This window comes from Eimeria tenella, genomic scaffold (assembly GCF_000499545.2).
Source record: "Eimeria tenella Houghton genomic scaffold, Eth_scaff64, whole genome shotgun sequence".
NCBI lineage: Eukaryota > Apicomplexa > Conoidasida > Eucoccidiorida > Eimeriidae > Eimeria > Eimeria tenella.
The window spans coordinates 43846-60824 of NW_013543430.1; the positions used below are offsets into that span (position 1 = coordinate 43846).

General features: G+C 52.2%; 4 protein-coding genes across 4 annotated transcripts in view; 2 read left to right on the plus strand and 2 right to left on the minus strand.

Moving 5' to 3' along the window:
- Positions 1-868: 868 nt before the first annotated feature.
- Positions 869-1129, minus strand: ETH_00033300 (uncharacterized protein; the record flags this gene model as incomplete). Its single annotated transcript, XM_013377841.1, has 1 exon — positions 869-1129. One exon carries the CDS (start codon positions 1127-1129, stop codon positions 869-871), a length of 261 nt encoding a protein of 86 aa, XP_013233295.1.
- A 780-nt stretch (positions 1130-1909) lies between these two features.
- On the plus strand, positions 1910-6740 carry ETH_00033305 (NOL1/NOP2/sun family domain-containing protein, putative; the record flags this gene model as incomplete). The annotated part of the gene is made up of 12 exons (XM_013377842.1): positions 1910-2048; positions 2169-2286; positions 2549-2692; positions 2823-2925; positions 3121-3256; positions 3581-3626; positions 3751-4113; positions 4340-4433; positions 4591-4672; positions 4809-4979; positions 5241-6442; positions 6621-6740. The coding sequence occupies 12 exons, from the start codon at positions 1910-1912 to the stop codon at positions 6738-6740; spliced, it is 2718 nt and encodes a 905-aa protein (XP_013233296.1).
- Positions 6741-8525: 1785 nt separating this feature from the next.
- ETH_00033310 (tubulin alpha chain, putative) lies at positions 8526-10508 on the plus strand (the record flags this gene model as incomplete). The annotated part of the gene is made up of 3 exons (XM_013377843.1): positions 8526-8587; positions 9016-9136; positions 9330-10508. 3 exons carry the CDS (start codon positions 8526-8528, stop codon positions 10506-10508), a joined length of 1362 nt encoding a protein of 453 aa, XP_013233297.1.
- Positions 10509-10967: 459 nt separating this feature from the next.
- The window catches only part of ETH_00033315 (H+-translocating inorganic pyrophosphatase TVP, putative), a gene marked incomplete at both ends in the record, with an annotated part of 8120 nt that continues 2108 nt past the window's right edge, over positions 10968-16979 (minus strand). The window contains 9 exons of the mRNA XM_013377844.1: positions 10968-11076; positions 11421-11964; positions 12449-12623; positions 13417-13590; positions 13958-14151; positions 14494-14600; positions 15142-15220; positions 15965-16193; positions 16947-16978. Of these exons, the coding sequence (XP_013233298.1) occupies positions 10968-11076; positions 11421-11964; positions 12449-12623; positions 13417-13590; positions 13958-14151; positions 14494-14600; positions 15142-15220; positions 15965-16193; positions 16947-16978 (1643 nt within the window). The remainder of the gene's footprint in view (positions 11077-11420; positions 11965-12448; positions 12624-13416; positions 13591-13957; positions 14152-14493; positions 14601-15141; positions 15221-15964; positions 16194-16946; position 16979) is intronic.

Consider the following 16979-nt stretch of genomic DNA (forward strand, 5'->3'; position numbering starts at 1 on the left):
GTAGTTTATTGAGTTCAAACTACTAATTCCTCTAGCAACTTTCGCTCAGCGCAATAGAATGGTGGCAAGTGCAAGTCTTCCTTTGGTGGCCTGCATTGCTGCTGCAAAACACTTGCGACTAGAAGAAACTGCCGTTGTCACTCCTTAAGTGGTCAATTTCTTTGCAAATGATGGGCTGGGACTTGCACTATTGCACTATTCCCTCAGGCTCATCCAGGTCATCTTCTTTTCCAGAAGACCTGCGTGTCTGCAAGAAGGAAATTACTCTAAACTAGCCACCTAGCCAAAAATTTAATGTCACGAAGACAAATGCTTGCATGTTTGACCCTCTGTGCGTTTTACCAACAAATGGAAAGGCTAAGAGTTTCGGAAGGCGAAGGCGAGAAGTTCTGCGGCGAAAGCGCCTCAGAAAGCGAGCCAGTTGATATATATCAGCAACAACAGCCATTTCTCTTTCAAGAATTGCCGATAAAGTGCTAAAAATTGCAACACCTCTTCAATTCACTTCTATAGCTCTTGTTCGCTGCAGCCTGTGCAGCTGCAAGTTCAGATTCTTCTTGACCAATTTTGCAGCCTTTATCGCTGGAAAAGAGCAGAAAAGGACCCAAAAACGCAAAGAGGCGCCTCGTAAGCGTAGGCCGATCCCAGGAGAGGTGTTTTGCTCTTAAGAGGATCAGATCTTCACCAAAATCCTCTTTATGAACGGCCAAAGCGCACTCGTCTTCACAAACATGGGCTGCCTTCGCTGCAGCCGTTCCAGTGAACCCCCACAGCCTCCTAAGCGCCAGCAGTGCAGCCGTTGCGAAGTTTGGAGTTCAATTAAGTACATTTTTGTTTGAAAGTGAAGGAAGCGGTGCCAAAAGCAGGGCTAGACGCCCGCCATTTGCTGCAGCTGCTGCGCCTGCGCTGCGGCTTGCTGGGCTTCCATGAACTGCTGCTGCATTTCAAACATCTGGCACTCGCGCTCGTAATAGAATATCACAGGAGCCACCAAACATATTGCGGAAGTCACAGCCATCCACGCCACGTTGGACCCCAGCCAGTACCCCGTGCTCCACAGCCGCCGCAGCCGGCGGCAGGCGCGGGCGCCAGGCCCCTCCTTGAACTCCCTGGAGAGCACAGCTCCCATTCTTTAGCAGTAAAGTCTGCAATGAATGTATTATTTAGCAGAAATGATCCTAAAGGCGGCAGGATCTGGTGCAGCCTTGCGGGCTCAAAACATTGGCGAGGTGAAGAGCCACGAATGGAGCGCAGACGACGCCCGAGTGTGCAATGCGGATTTAGAAGAAGGAAATTGCGAAAAAAAGCAAAAAGAATTCTAGTAATTGATTTGCTGTCGCTGCAAATCCGGAAGACAGTGGCCCAGGTGAATGCTAGCGGCGGCGCCCTGGGCTCGACTGCAGCGCAGCAGCCGAAACGCGCCACTGGAGCTTACACAGCAAGAAAGCTGAAAGCGGAAGATTCTACAGAATGCAAAGTTTAAGCTGCAGCAGAGTTTACTGCAGCTTTTGAAGAGCCCATCACTGCATGCAAAGTCGAGAAGGCGCAGTCGGCCCCACAGCCCTCCCAGCTTCCTTGTACGGAGGCATTACGGAAACGTCGAGTAGCTGATCTGAAATAAATATTTAACCAGATAATGAGTCAGCATTTGCGTGAGCCTTTGCCTCTGAATCCGCGAGACGCCCACTAGGCAGTCTCGCGGGGCCTGCTCTTGCTGGCTGCTCTTCAGCGAAAGGCCCCCATGTTCAACTCTTTAGATCAACCATTGAGCGGTTCCACTAGGAAGGTAAAGAGGCGCTGGGAAAGCGTCTCTAGCTTGAGGGTATTAGGCTCAAAGGAGCCTCGAAAATAGAGCTTTCTCGCTCCTCAGCTAGCCCTGCTGCCCGGTCACTTGGATTTCCTGCAAACAATGGGACGCCGAAACCCCTCAAAGAAGGCCTCCCAGGAAACAGCAGGGGCTGACGGCGACGGGATTTGGCAAAATGGAGTTGTGCGCCACAGCGCGGCCTTCGAGTCGTTTTACAAAGAGCAGAAGATCGTGCCTGAGGGTGAGCCCTGGGCCACACCTAAGCCTCAGATCCTCCCCCTTCGCTTGCGTTTCAAGCTTTTATTTGACTTTATTTCGAAAGTATTTGATAATTGGTTGCGAAAACTCAAATGTGTTGCAGAGGAATGGACCGCTTTCCTCGAGTGCCTGCAGTCTGACCTGCCCACTGCCTTCCGCGTGGTTTCCATAACCCCTTTTCGCCACTATGTGCACAAGTTCCTTCAAAAGACGCTAGAAAGGTAGGTCTTCCTGCACTTCATCATCCTAAAACATTATTTGTTTCCATGTGTTGAATGCAGCAGTTTGATGCCATTAATTCCGATGGATTCCGCTGTTTTCAGTACCCATTGCTTGTCCAGCCACCTCTCCCAATGCGCGCAGTTCAACTGAGTCTACTTTTAGCTCGTTTTCAGTCATTTATGTGCACATTTACTTTTTTTATTGCTGCGCTTCCTTCATAGCTTTTTCGCGCTGCTTCTGCCTGCTGCTGCTGATTCCAAGCCTACAGGAAGATGCAGCTGCAGCAGCCAGCTGCGCCGCGGATATGCGGGGGGCTCTGAAGCCCCTGGAGTGGTACAAGAGCGGCTACGAGGCCTTTCAGCTGGATGTGTCTCGCCACGTCCTCCGGACTTGCAAGCCTTTGCTGTGGGTTTGACATTTGCTGAAAAGTCTGCTGCTTCACTAGCTTGGCAGCCTCAGCATGAACTGCAGCAAGAAAGATCACCGCAGCTCTGCCGTTGCATGCATGCGAAAAGATTTTGTTCTTCTTTTCTAGGAGCTTGCACAAGTTCCTCGTCGAGCAGTCTGAAGCTGCAACGATCTATCGCCAAGAAGCCGTTTCGATGATTCCTGCGCTCTTTCTCGAGAAGGAAATGCGCGTGAGTCTTTGTAAAACAGAAGATATTTAAACACAATAGTGGCACAAATGCCACGTGCAGCAGCTCAGCAGATCCTTAGCAGGCCGGAAGCCAGTGGTGGCGCCTCCTGCAGCAAAACAGCTAGCCACAGCTAGCCACCCCAGCTAGCCAGCGGACTCACACTTGCTGCTGAGGCTGCTGCGCTGTGCTCCTCAGGGAGATTCCTTGATTTTGGACATGTGCGCTGCGCCGGGGTCCAAAACGTCGCAGCTTTTGGAGGCGCTGCATCAGGCGTGCGAGCGGGAGAGGCGAAAAAACGGCGAAGAGGTGGACGGCTGGCCTCCTCTGCCGAGTAAGGACTTGTGAATGGCGCAGATTCGGATTCTTTGCAAAAATTAACGAGGAATATTCCCAAGTTTCAGCCATAGGGCCGCTGGAATGCTTTCCCTAGTGCAGCACAGCAACGCGCACCCATTTTCTTATTTCCTTTGCTGCAGCGTTTCCATTGGTTTCTGCATGCGTCTGTTCATGTTAGAGTGTGGTGGGGAATCAAAGAATAGTAGCCTTTAAATATTTTTGCCTTTTTGAATTCCGTGCAGCTACTTTTGATTGCAAATGCCACAAGTTCAAGTCACAGACATTCAAGTTCGCGTGTGTATGGCCGTGCGCAATGCAGCTGGGGCGATTGTGGCCAACGACGCAGACGTGACGCGATCTCACATGTCCGTTTCGAGTATTCGAAAGGAGAACTGAAGTGCTGCGAGCTGGGGTCTCTCTTTTTGTCTTTTGCTGCTGCAGCGAGCCGCGCAGCAGCAGCGCCTCTTAGCGTTGTGCTGCTGAGTGCAGGCTCGTCCACCACCTCCGCCACCTCCATTCTCCCTGCCTGCTCGTTACCTCGCATGCAGCGCAGTTCTTCCCGACTGTTTTTCATCCGCTGAGGAGTGAGGATGCCGCTACAGGTCCAGCAGCAGCAGCAACAGCTGCTCCCGAAGGCGCCGACGTGCTGCTTGGCAGCAACAGTAACGGCAGCAGCAGCAGCAGCAGCAAAGAAGAAACTGCCCGGCTCGTCCCTATTCAGTTTGACGGCGTGCTCTGCGACGTCCCGTGCTCTGGAGATGGGACACTGCGCAAAAGTCGAGCCCTTTGGGCATCCTGGAGTCCTCACCAGGGGCTGGGGTGCCACAGGCTGCAGCTGCAGATTCTGCTCAGGTGTGATCCTAATCAAGCTATTGGCTGCTTCCATTTTTGGCGTGATACTTAAGCTGAACAAGTTAATGGAGTTAAACAGGTTAATAGAGTCGGGAAGCGCTGGCTGCAGCCGCTGAGCATTCAGTGTACCCGCGCGTGGGGGAAAACTGGGCGTTTCAGGCGGCTCTGAGGGGCAGCTGAGGCTTTAGTGGCCAGGCTGGAGGCCCATTTCTTTGCTCTTGTGCAGGGGAATTAAATTGTGCAAAGTTGGGGGCCGCATTGTCTACAGCACCTGCGCATTCAACCCCATCGAGAACGAGGCTGTTGTCTGCGCGGCCATTGTGAGTTTGCCGTCAAACGAAAGCTTCCAGCTGCAGCTAAAATGCACTTCTTGCATGCATGCAAGTCCGCGTAGTAATAATAAGTCCTTTATTGTGCCATTAAAGTGCACTCGAGGCGCGTTCTGCTGCTCCTGTTTTCGAGTGCTTTGCGAAACAGACGAAGTCCAGGGGGGCTGTTGAACTAGAGGACTGTTCTGGCGATCTTCCATCTCTCAGGCGCAGCCCGGGGAAAAGCAGCTGTAGGACTCAGACTCCCGAATACTTTTGTTTATTTATGGGCATTTGAGGCCTATCAGATGCGGAAATGTTTTTCTTTTTTGCTGAACATTCCAGTGCAGCGCCTCCTGTGCTTCGAGCCTGCTGTTGCTGCTGCAGGGCGCGTGGAGTGGGAAGGCCGCTGGTATGACTTCTTTGATGAAGTCCCCAAAACAGCAAAAGCCACCAAAAAGCTCCGGCAGTCGATGTTTCCCCCCGTGGGCGAGCCGGGAGAGCCGGCTGTGCCGCTCCACCGCTGCATGCGCTTTCTTCCGCACATTAACAACACAGGTGCGCTGCATTTCAGGTTTTTCAGCAGCAGTTCTTTCCTTGCTGCAGCAGAATTCCCTTGAAATCAAGAGCTTAGTCACTTTCCCATTGGAGGAGCCAGGGAAAGCTGCTAGCCAGCGTTTCCTTCTTGTTTCTCCCGCGCCTTCTGTTGCGCAGCCTAACGATCCGTGTTGCTGCCGTGCTATGAGAAGTGATCCTGCTGCAGGTTTGCTGCAGATTTGCTGCAGATTTGCTGCAGATTTGCTGCAGATTTGTTTGCAGGAGGCTTTTTCGTGGCAGTTCTTCGAAAAGTGCGGGAAGTACCACTTGCGCCGGGCTCGGCTTCTGGCGATGGAAGCCGAAGCGAATCCAATCCTTGTGGTCCACTAGACCATCTGGAAGATCCGGAAAAAGTGCAAAAGGACATTGAAAATAAGAGGGAGGCTGATGGGATCCCGGAAGATGAAGATCCTGCAGCAGCTGCTGCGGGGGCGCCGGCAGCACGGCGTTTTGAACAGATTCAGCTGGACATGGTCGGCCTCGACTGGCAGCCTGAGCTGCTGCAGCAGCAGCAGCAGCAGCTGCTGGCGCAAGAAAAGCGCCTTGAATTAGATGGGGAAGCCGAGAAAGACTTGAAACCTGTGGCGAGCGAGGCCACTGCAGCAGCAGCTGCAGCTTTGCAAGCCTCAGCTGCAGCAGCGGCAAGCAGCCCGCGCTGCGCGCCGCCGCTGCAGCCCGGAACCTCTCCGCTGGCTCTCTCGCGAGCCATTTTAGAACAAATACTTCAACTGGCATTTGAAACTCTGGAAATTCGAGGAGAAATTTCAGCGCGAAAAAGCACAAGTCCGGAGCTGCGGGCTGCAGCGCAGCGGCTGAGTTCACACTTGTACTTCCGCCTGAAAACAGCGGAAAGCGCAGACTCGGGAGATCTTGAATCCCTTGAAGGGAATCTTGGAAATGAAGACAACTCAGAAAGATATCCCCGGCGGCTTTTTTTTGTTTCACAAGGAGTCAAGTCCTTGGTGCGAGCTGTGGGGGCATCTCGCTACAAGATTATAAACGGCGGCTGCTTGGCTTTCCAGGCGCGGGCTAGGGGAGTCTACCGCATAGCGTATGGGGCTGCCCAGTGGCTGGCTCCGTTCTGTGAGCTCCTTAGTGGCTGCGCTGCGGATTCACCGCTGCAGCAGCAGCAACAGCAGCAGCAACAGCAGCAGCAGCTCGCGGCGCATGCGGGCGGCCCCGCAGACTGCGGGCTTCCGGCGGAGTCCAGCGAGGCAGAGAGGCGGCGAGTGCTGCATATTCCTTGCCAGCTTTTGTACGGGCTGGTGGCAACAAAGCAGGAGGACAGAAGAGTGCCTTTCAAGAAGATCCAAGAGCTTCCCTGCGGCCAAGCCCTTGTGAACAGCTCCTGTGACGGCTCTTTGCTTTTCCTCGCCAAGATCCCGCAGGCAGCTGGCTGCAGCAGCAGCTTCACCAACGTGGCAGTGAGGCTTTGCAAAGAGCTGCGGCGGCAGCAGAAACTTTGGCGGCACTGAGACAGCAGCAGCTGCGAAAGCTGCAGCAACAGACTGCAGCTTTCGCAGCATGCATGCAGCGTTTGCTGCTGCGGATCTTTTGATTTCTGTATTTGCGATTTTCGTTGTTTCTGAACTGCTGCTGCAGGTGCCAGCCTGGAGGGGAAGGACCAACGTGGAGCTGATGCTGGACTCGAACTCGCGACTTGCACTGCGGAGTCTCATGGAGGAAAGTGGAGTGCCCGCGACAGAGGGGGAATCCCTTTAATGTAAAAACAAATTTATGTTCCCGAAAAAGTGCAATAGGCGTTTTGGAAGGCGCAGACTGCGGGAGGCAACACCGGAGCTGTTGCATGCACTTCCGATTAGCTGAGTGGCACAGCTGCAAGAGCTTCCAGGCCTTTGCATGCCTTTGCACTTGGCCTTAAACAAGCGACTCAGATAAATGGGAGCTTTTGAGCTGCTGGTGCAGCTGATTTCCTGTGTCAGTGAACCGCAGCTGTTGCTGCCTAGAACACACAGAGCCAGTTAGCCCGCGGGAGCTTCGCTGTGGAGCTGAAGGGCTCTAATTGGCTTTTAGAGTTTTATTTGAATCTTTTTGAATCTTTTTTATTTGTCTTTTCTGTGTCTGCTTCCGTTCAAATGACTCAGAGGCGCCAGGACAGCACACTGCACTTGGCTGTTTCGCGGACTTGAACTGCTGTTGGAATGAAGCTGACAAAGAACGCATGCAGCAACTATTTGACTTGTCAGAAGTATCTCGGGACTTAGCAGAGATGCACAAGAGCCACTTAGAGGACCTTTAGTGACATGCAATTGAATTAGACGAAAATCTCCACTTGTGCAGCAGATACGTCGCATGCAGTGCTGGAGGTTGAGTCAGTGAGTGTCGCTTCTAGTTTTTTTGAGCTGTTTCTGTTTCAAAAAAAGCCTCAAGACCCCTGCTGCCAGTGTTTTCGAGTTATTTAATGTCTAGTTCTGGGGGTTCTTTAGCTATTTCCGGGCTTGATAGCACTTTCTGGGCATGTCAATGAGTGCGTGGCTGAGGCTAATGAAGCCTAGAAGGCTCCAAAGCCTCTTGTTGCGCTGCTTCGTTGTGGCCTCGAGATTTCTTAGGGGCTGGCCTGGGCAATCCATTTCTAGGAAACTCATTTTCACTTTCTTTGCCTCACTTGTGCTGCCTCTAACTCAAGGTGACTACAGCGCAGCACAACTTGAACAGAGAGCCTGACCTCACAGAGGCGCACTGCAGTGGGCGGTTTAGCTGCATGCCGAAAACTTGAATGTGCAGTTCATGAATAGCGATTCGCTGGGGTTTAAAGGAAAGCTGTTGCACAAAGCAGGCCAGAGTCAGCCACTCGAAAGAGATATATGCATAGTGATTTTTAAATGTCTACTTTTGCTTCATTGGCACGCTTTGCCCGGCGCGTTGGGGGTGGTTGCTGTTCTGTTGCGGCGGAAGCCACTGACCCAGATGAACGCGCCCAGAGGCAAAATAAGGGAAATAACGATTAAAAGATAATATTTTTGATTTAAAAACAACTTAAGGTGTGGTGTAAGGCGATAGAGAGACTCCTAGCGCGTGACAGCTGTAGAGTCTTGCAGCAACAGCTGAACCAACTCGTAGGAACAACTCGAATAGCTGGAACGGGTGTCAGGGAGTCCGTTTGGCCACGGCGTGCACCCTTTTGTTGCATTTTTGGCAAACATTTCGAAAAAATAAACAAATGAATTAAATTAATTGCGGAAAAGTTCGAATTCGGGAGGCGGTCGCCGGCGGATGGCGGCTTGGCGGTGCAGTCTGGGGCGGCCCTTGCTACCGCTGCGCACGGGGTGTTGCGGTGGTGGTGGTGGCGCGCTGGTGGCCTTGATTGGCTATCCATGTCTTTTTTTTGGAATTTCATGGTTGAGTGCTCCTCCTCGTTGGACGCTTGACTCGGGAATTTCAGCATTTGCAAAGCTTTGACTCTTCACGCCTCCGCGAGACATCCAGTCTGCGGCGCCTGCCCGCTTGCCTGTTCCGCACTCTCCTGCTGCCAGCCTTTCCGCGAAAATGAGAGAAGTCATCAGCATCCACGTCGGCCAGGCCGGCATTCAAATCGGAAATGCTTGCTGGTGAGCGGATTTATTTGAAATTTGAGCCGCAGGAACCACTGAAGCTGGGCACCTCAACACCCACCCACCGCACGCGCAGCAGAGAGGAGAGCTGGGCTTCTTCTGCGTGGCTGCGGGAAGGGCTGCTGCTGCTGCCTTTTTCTCCGCCTTATCGCTGCAATTTGATGCATTTGATGAGATTATGCGTGAAATTCGGGTTAAGAAGCCGCACACAAGCGCGGCTGCGCCGCGCCGGGCGTTGCGGCGGCCCATGGGCCATTTGCGCCAGCGCTTGCGCGGCTGTATGTGTGCGGGAGTGTCTAAATTGGTGTGACTGTTGTTTAAAAATTTGGCGCGGAGTCTAGGGGGAGTGTTAGCGCGGGTTTGTTGCGGCGATGTTGGCTGGGGCGAGCGCTTTCTGGGGGTTTCGTTGGTGCTGTTTGCCGCAGGGAGCTGTTCTGCCTTGAGCACGGCATTCAGCCCGACGGGCAAATGCCCCCCGACCAGAGCCTCGGAGGCGGCGACGACGCCTTTAACACTTTTTTCTCTGAGACGGGAGCCGGGAAACACGTGAGTGCGGCTGTGTCTGTTGCAATCTGGCCGGAGCAGTATCCGTGCAGAGCAGCCCGATCTGCGTCGTTTTTTCTGTTTTTCCTCGAATTTCGGGGAACGTTTGCGCGTTTACGTGTGGAGACGTCGCGGAGCGCCGGGATTCCGCAGTGTTCGGAGGTGGGAGCGGTGCGTCTGTGCGGTGTCTGTGCAGGTTCCGCGTTGCGTGTTTCTGGATTTGGAGCCGACGGTGGTGGACGAAGTGCGCACTGGGACGTACCGGCACCTGTTTCACCCGGAGCAGCTGATTTCGGGGAAGGAAGACGCGGCGAACAACTTCGCGCGGGGCCACTACACGATAGGAAAGGAAATAGTGGACCTGTCGCTGGACCGGATCCGGAAGCTGGCGGACCAGTGCACGGGTCTGCAGGGTTTTCTGATGTTCAACGCAGTGGGGGGCGGAACGGGCTCGGGTTTGGGGTGTTTGCTGCTGGAGCGTCTGTCGGTGGACTACGGGAAGAAGAGCAAGTTGAACTTCTGCTCGTGGCCGTCGCCGCAGGTGTCCACGGCGGTGGTGGAGCCGTACAACTCCGTGCTTTCGACGCACTCGCTGCTGGAACACACCGACGTCGCAGTAATGCTGGACAACGAGGCCATTTACGACATTTGCCGGCGAAACCTGGACATCGAGCGGCCGACGTACACGAACTTGAACCGGCTGATCGCGCAGGTGATCTCGTCGCTCACGGCCTCGCTGCGCTTCGACGGCGCGCTGAACGTGGACGTGACGGAGTTCCAAACGAACTTGGTGCCGTACCCGCGCATTCACTTCATGCTTTCCTCGTACGCGCCCATCATCTCCGCGGAAAAGGCGTACCACGAGCAGCTCAGCGTGGCCGAGATCACCAACAGCGCCTTCGAGCCCGCGAGCATGATGGCCAAGTGCGACCCGCGCCACGGCAAGTACATGGCCTGCTGCCTCATGTACAGGGGCGACGTGGTGCCCAAAGACGTGAACGCGGCCGTGGCCACCATCAAGACCAAACGCACCATCCAGTTCGTGGACTGGTGCCCCACGGGCTTCAAGTGCGGCATCAACTACCAGCCGCCCACGGTGGTTCCCGGCGGCGACCTCGCGAAGGTCATGAGGGCCGTCTGCATGATCAGCAACAGCACCGCCATCGCGGAGGTCTTCTCCAGAATGGACCACAAGTTCGACTTGATGTACGCCAAGCGCGCCTTCGTGCACTGGTACGTGGGCGAGGGCATGGAGGAGGGGGAGTTTTCCGAGGCCCGCGAGGACTTGGCCGCGCTGGAGAAGGACTACGAGGAGGTCGGCATCGAGACTGCCGAGGGCGAGGCCGAGGAGGAGGGGTACGGCGAGGACTTCTAGCTGCTGCTGCTGCTGCTGCTGCTGCTGCTGCGGCGGAGGAGGAGGGGGGGCTGCTGCGGGGGAGGGGGGTGGTGGGCGTTCGAACGGGGTGCGGGGAGGCTCTGCTGCTGTTGCTGCTGCGGCGGTGCAGCGGCAGCGGCGGGGTTGCCAGCCGCGGCGGCGCTTTGCAAGTTATTTGCGCTCTTTACCTTTCTTTGTGCTTATTTAGATTTCAGTCTGCCTAGTTCCTTCCCAGCCCTTCGAAAGACAAAGCAAAGAGGTTCGCGCCTGCTGCAGCGCCTGCAGCAGCTGCTGCTGCTGCGCAGACAAATGCAGTTTTGCTGCAGATAGCCAGCTAGCGGTTGCTGCGGCAAGCGCTGCTTTTTTTAGGAAATACGTGTACTTCGAAACAGAGTCTCTAGAACAAATTCAGCTAAACTCAACGGGATTCCACGCCCGCTGCTGCTGCTGCTGCTGCTGCTAAGTCTGCAGCAGACCGCGGGCCCGCAGCGCCCGCCGCAGCGAAAAGATTTGCTGCCGGTGCTGCGGCTCCAAATGGGCCATTTCTGCATGCGTTATGTGCAGCACTCTGAAGGATAAAAGCAAATGATGAAACAATTCATTAAAATGAACCATGAAAACAAATAATGAAACAACTAAAATATATCATACAACAAATACACATAAATACAAGGTAAACGGATGGCGACACGCATGCAAACGAAGTCCCAAGACTCGCCCAGCAGCGCCTGCTGCTGCTGCTGTTGGTAAAGTCCTCGCGGCCTGAAGAGAGTTTCTAGGGAGTGGCTGCACTGGCCGTTTTTGCTGATTAGTCCCTTAAATGATATTTATTTGCATTTAAATTGATTTAAATTAATTAAAATTGATTTAAATTGGTTAAAATTGACTGAAATTAAATGAATTACTACGCACTTTTCCAAAAGCCCCTGAGACCGCAGCAGCTCATCTATTAAAGCCTCTGCAGCAGGAGGGGCCCTCGCCTCTTCTTCGGACAGCCAATTCCCCTCTTTTGAATTCAAACTGCTGCTGCTGCTGCTGGGGGCCGTCAAAGCAGCAGCAACCTGTTGCTGCTGCTGCTGCTGCGGCGGCTGCAGCAGCTCCTCCTCCGCCTTGCGCTTCTGGCGACACCCGAAACTCATCGCGTCCTCCCCGTAACTCCCTGCTGCTGCTGCTGCTGGTACTGGTGTTGCTGCTGCTGCTGCTGCTGCTGCTGCTGCTGCTGGGGGGGCTTCGGGGGTGAGGGGAGAGAGCGACAGCCCGCCGGCCCCTACCCCAAGTCTATCTGCTGCTGCAGCAGGAGTAAGAGAAGCAGCAGGAGCAGCAGCAGCAGCAGGAGCAGCAGCAGCAGATGGCTCTCGCCACGCTGCAGGCCCTGAAGGCGGGTTCACGGAGATGCGGGGCTCTTGCTGCTGCTGAGCTGCTGCTGGCTGCAGCGCAGCAGCAGCTTGTTTTGCTGCTGCGCCACAACACCCACAAACAAAATTTTCTTTTAAATATTATTAATACAAATATATCAAAACGTGTATAAATGCAATTTGTATTATTTATTGTCTATTCATTATTATTTACAACGCCATTTATCCATCCTTATCTACTTATTCTCCTTGCATGCATGCATCCACGCATGCATGCATGCATGCATCCACGCATGCATGCATGCATGCATGCATGCATGCATGCAAAAAGCACCTGAAAATGGGGACTAAATATCGCGGGAAGCTGCGCAAAAACACTGAAGCATTCCCGAGAGATATAAGCGCATGCAAGTGGGTCATTTTTTGTTTTCTCGCATCAAAAAGCTTCAAAAAGTCCATTTAAATCCATTTAAAACGATTTAAAACAATTTAAAACAATTAAAGCCATTTAAAGCCATTTAAAACAGTTTAAACTACTTCAAAATGATCAAAAATTCCTAAAAACGATTTAAAATAACTCCCCACCTCTCTTTTGGCGCTGCAGCGCAGCAGGGGGCCCCTGGGGGCCCCTGAGGGCCGCTGGCTGCGGCGCTGCAGCAGAAAGGGCCCTCAAAGTGGGGGCCCTCAGGGCCCTGCACTGCAGCAGCAGCTGCTGCGTTGCTGCTGCTTCAGCTCGCTGAATTGCTGCTGCTGTCACGCCCTGCGGTGTACAGACACCCCACAACGCCCCCCCTCACCGCCACAGCAGCGCCGAAACTCCCACGCCAAAGGCTCGCGGCTAGCTAGCTAGCTAGCTAGCTGGCCAGCTAGCTAGCTAGCTAGCTAGCTAGCTGCTGCTAGCTGGGTTGGACATCTAGTTGGCTAGCTAGTTGGGTTGCTAGCTGGCTAGCTAGCTGGCCAGACAAAGGGCCTGCTGGATAGACAGCTGTCCAGCTGGCTAGCTAGCTAGCTAGATACCCAGCTAGCTAACCAGCTAGCCTGCTAGCTAGCTAGCTAGCCAGCTAGCTAGCTTTCTAGCTAGCTAGCTGGCTAGCTAGGTTTGCAGGAATCACCTCTAGATGTACGCATGCATGCAGCAAGTCACAGGCGAGAAGCAAAAAAGACAAAAGAACATAATAAGATGAAGATTATAAAAAGTGGAAGCATGCATTTAATTAAGAAGACAAACAGATTGGTGTGTCTGTGGAGCTTTTGTGTGTATCCACCTGCGTCTAGAGAGCGGAGATTAGCGCAGTTGCAGAATAAATAGAATTAAATTGTGATATGTGAGGCATGAATGTTTAAATGGCATTTAAATAAAATAAATAATTCACATTTATGTGTCTGGATCACAAACAGTGAGTGCGCAGGTTCAGGTGTACGTACACCGCAACTCAGGACGGGCTGGGGCGGCAGCCCGTTCTGAGTTGCGGTGTATGTACACCAAAGGAAAGAAAAATAAATTAAAAATGATTAAATTAAATTAAATTAAATTTAAATTAAATAAAACCCACGGAAACATCTATGTGGCTGTGGCGGTGCAGCAGCAGCTGCGCCTGCAGCAGCGCAGCACGCAGCAGCGGCTGCTGCTGCAGCAGCTGCTGCAGCAGCGAACCCGTAGAAGGTAGCAGCAGCCGCAGCTCCTCCAGCAGCTGCTCGAGGTCCCCCAAAGTGAAAGCCTCAGCAGCCTGCAGCAAACCCCACACTCGAGGGTTTAGGGTTTAGGGTTTAGGGTTTGGGATTTTGGAGAGCTTTCAGCGCAGGAAAATTTGAAATAAAATAAAACAAAATAAAATAAAGTGAAATAAAAAGAAATAATAGAACAAATAAAAGGGATGGGGAAAAAGAAAAAGTTAATAGAGCAAAAAGCCAAAAGTGCTTTATGAAGATACAAAAGGGAACAAAAAAGACAAACAGAAAAAAGAATATAAAAGAAATAAAGAAACATCAAAAGAAACAAAAACTAAAAATAAAATAAACAAAAAAGATAAAAGGTACAACAAAAAATAAAAATAAAGACAAATAAAAGAAATAAACAAAAAGATATAAACCCACCGCAACAGCTGCTGGAGTTAAACAGCCACTTGAATCAAATAAACCAACAGTAGAGGGGGCCCCCTCAGTACCCTCTCTAGGGGCCCCCGCATGGGGGCCCCCATGGGGGCCCCCGTGGGGGCCCCCCTGGGGCCCACTTGGGTGGAACTTCCGGCGGGGCCCCTGTTCACTCCAGTCCACTCGAATGGGTCTTCCTAGAAGTAAAAAGTGAATAAATAAATAAATAAATAATAAATAAATAAATAAATAATAATAAATAAATAGATAAATAAATACACAATGAATAAATACACGAATAAAACACAAATAAATAAATTCAAAAGTAGAAGCTCAAAGAGAAGCAGCAGGCTTGCGAGAACAGTCCCAAGCAGCAGCAGCAGCAGCAGCAGTAGCAGCAGCTGCAGCAGCACCAGGAGAAGCAGCATTAGCAGAAGCAGCCTTAGCAAAAGCAGCACCAGCAGCGGAGGCACCAGTAGCAGCAGCCGAAGCACCAGCAGCAGCAGCAGCAGCAGCAGCAGCAGCAGCAGCAGGCTTGCCTCTGAGTTCTAGGCCCTGCAGCCGCTCGAGGCCCTGCGCTGCAAATTCTTCACTGGCGAATTCCACATACCCGTGGCCTCTGCTGCGCTGAGTGTCGGGGGCCCTCCTGATGCTGCAGCAGCAGCAGCAGCAGCAAAGTAGCAGCAGCAGCGGTAGCAGCAGCAGCAGCGGTAGCAGCAGCAGCAAAGTAGCGGCAGCAGCAGCAGTAGCGGCAGCAGCAGCGGTAGCAGCAGCAGCAGCGGTAGCAGCAGCGGTAGCGGCAGCGGTAGCAGCAGCAGCAGCGGTAGCAGCAGCAGCGGTAGCAGCAGCAGCAGCAGCGGTAGCAGCAGCAGCGGGTGTTGCAGGGGTTGAAGCAGCACGAACCCGAAATGTTTCTGCGCAGGGACATTGCGAGGGGGTTAGGGTTTAGAGTTTCGAAGGGTTTAGGGTTTAGCGTTTCGATGAGGGTTTAGGGTTTGGCGTTTCGACGAAGGTTTAGGGTTTAGGGTTTCGGCGAGGGTTTAGGGTTTAGGGTTTCGACGAGGGCTTAGGGGGTCCAGAAAGGCTCAGGGTTCAGACAAGGGTTTGGGGTTTCGACGCGGGCCTAGGGATTAAATGAGGGCTAGGGTTTAGGGTTTAGGGTTTAGGGTTTAGGGTTTAGGGTTTACCCAACGTAAGTAACACCCGGGCAGCCCTGGAGGGCCTGGGAGATGTGGGCCTCCGTCACTTCGTAAGAGAGATTGGCCACTGAAGAAATAAAAATAAATAAATAAATAATAAATAAATAAATAAATATAAATAAATATAAATAAATAAATATAAACAAATAAATATAAATAAATAAATAAATGAATATAACTAAATGCAAAAAGAAGCAGAGAAAATGAATATTTTGAATTTCAAAAAATAATTAAATGGATTTTTTAAAATAATTTAAAAATAAATAAATAAATAAATGGACCAATGGACCATTTTAAAATAATTTAAAATTAAATAAATAATTAAATGAATTAATGGACCATTTTATATTTCTTTTGATTCAAATAAATGAATTAAATGAATTAATGGATCTTTAAAATCTTTTTTAATTCAAATAAATAATTAAATGAATTAAATGACTTAAATGCATTAATGGTCTTTTTGTTTTTAATTTTAAATTCAAACATTTGTTTTCGCCAAATTGAAATTCAAAAAATCCAAAAATTTTAGACTGCATGCAGAAACAAACAGAAAAAGACCAGGCGCGCCGTGCTCGCTAGGGTTTAGGGTTTAGGGTTTAGGGTTTAAGGTTTAGGGTTTAGGGTTTGTAGCTTCGGCGCGGCTGGGGGTGCCTGAGGGGCCACTGGGGGCCTTCAGGTGTACACACAGGTCAGTAAAATGAAAATACAAATAAAATTAAATTAAATTAAAGTTAAAATTAAAATTAAATTAAATTAAATTAAAATTAAATTAAAATTAAAAAGAAGTGCGTGCACATTCAGGTGTACGTACGGAACAAACGGGCGCCCCTCTCTGGAGCCCTGGGCCCCTGCTGCGCCATTGGGAAACTCTGCTGCTGCTGCTGCTGCTGCTGCTTTTGCTGCTGCTGCTGCTGCTGCTGCTGCTGGTGCAGGTGCTGCTGGTGCTGGTACCGCTGCTGGTGCTGCAGCTCGTGCTGCTGCTGCTGCTGCAGCGGCAGCGTCCCCAAGACCCGAAGCTTGCTCAGGACCCCCGGGGGCCCCTAGGGCATGCAAGGGGCAGCTGGGGGGCCCCCCGCGGGTTGCTGCTGCAGCTGTGCGGCAGCAGCAGCCCCCATGCTGTAGCAGCACCAGATAGGGCCCCCAGGCATCCGTAGGGCGCCCAAAACCCTCTTTAAATAAATAATTTAATTAATTTTAATAAATTAAATTTGAAAAATATCTCCAAGAAGCTGAAGCAACAATAATATGTCTTCCAGCCCCCCTGTAGCCACCCTGCGCTCACCTTGGGGGCCCCCCGGGGGCCCCAGGGGCCCCGGGGGCCCCTGGGGGGCCCCCGGGGGTCCCCTGGCTGCCGTCACAGCTAGATCTACAGGTCTTGGTGGCATTTAAATTTATTTTTCAGTTTTAAATTCATTTAAATTAAATTTGTATTTAATTTACCCTCTTGGGTTCAGTTTGCAGGCCTTAGCGCCGCTCCGCGAGGGCCTGGGGGGCCCCCCGGGGGCCCCTGAGCTGTTGAGGGATGCTGCTGCAGCGGCTGCAGCAACTGCTGCTGCTGATGCTGCTGCTTCTGCTGGACGGAGGGGCGCAGCAGAGCTGCTGGGGGGCTGAGGGTCTGCTGCGGCGGAGCAGCAGCAGCTCTTCTCTCGCCGCAGGGCACTGCAGCAGCAAGCGCCAACCCCCCCAAACCCTCTTCCAAGGGGGCCCCCCGGAGGGCCCCCAGGGGGCCCCCTGGGCTTCCTCGGGGGCCCCTTCTCTACGCCAGGATCACCTGTGCCCAGTGAGGGGCCTACACCCAGCTCTTGCTGGGCAAAGTCCCTCAAGGG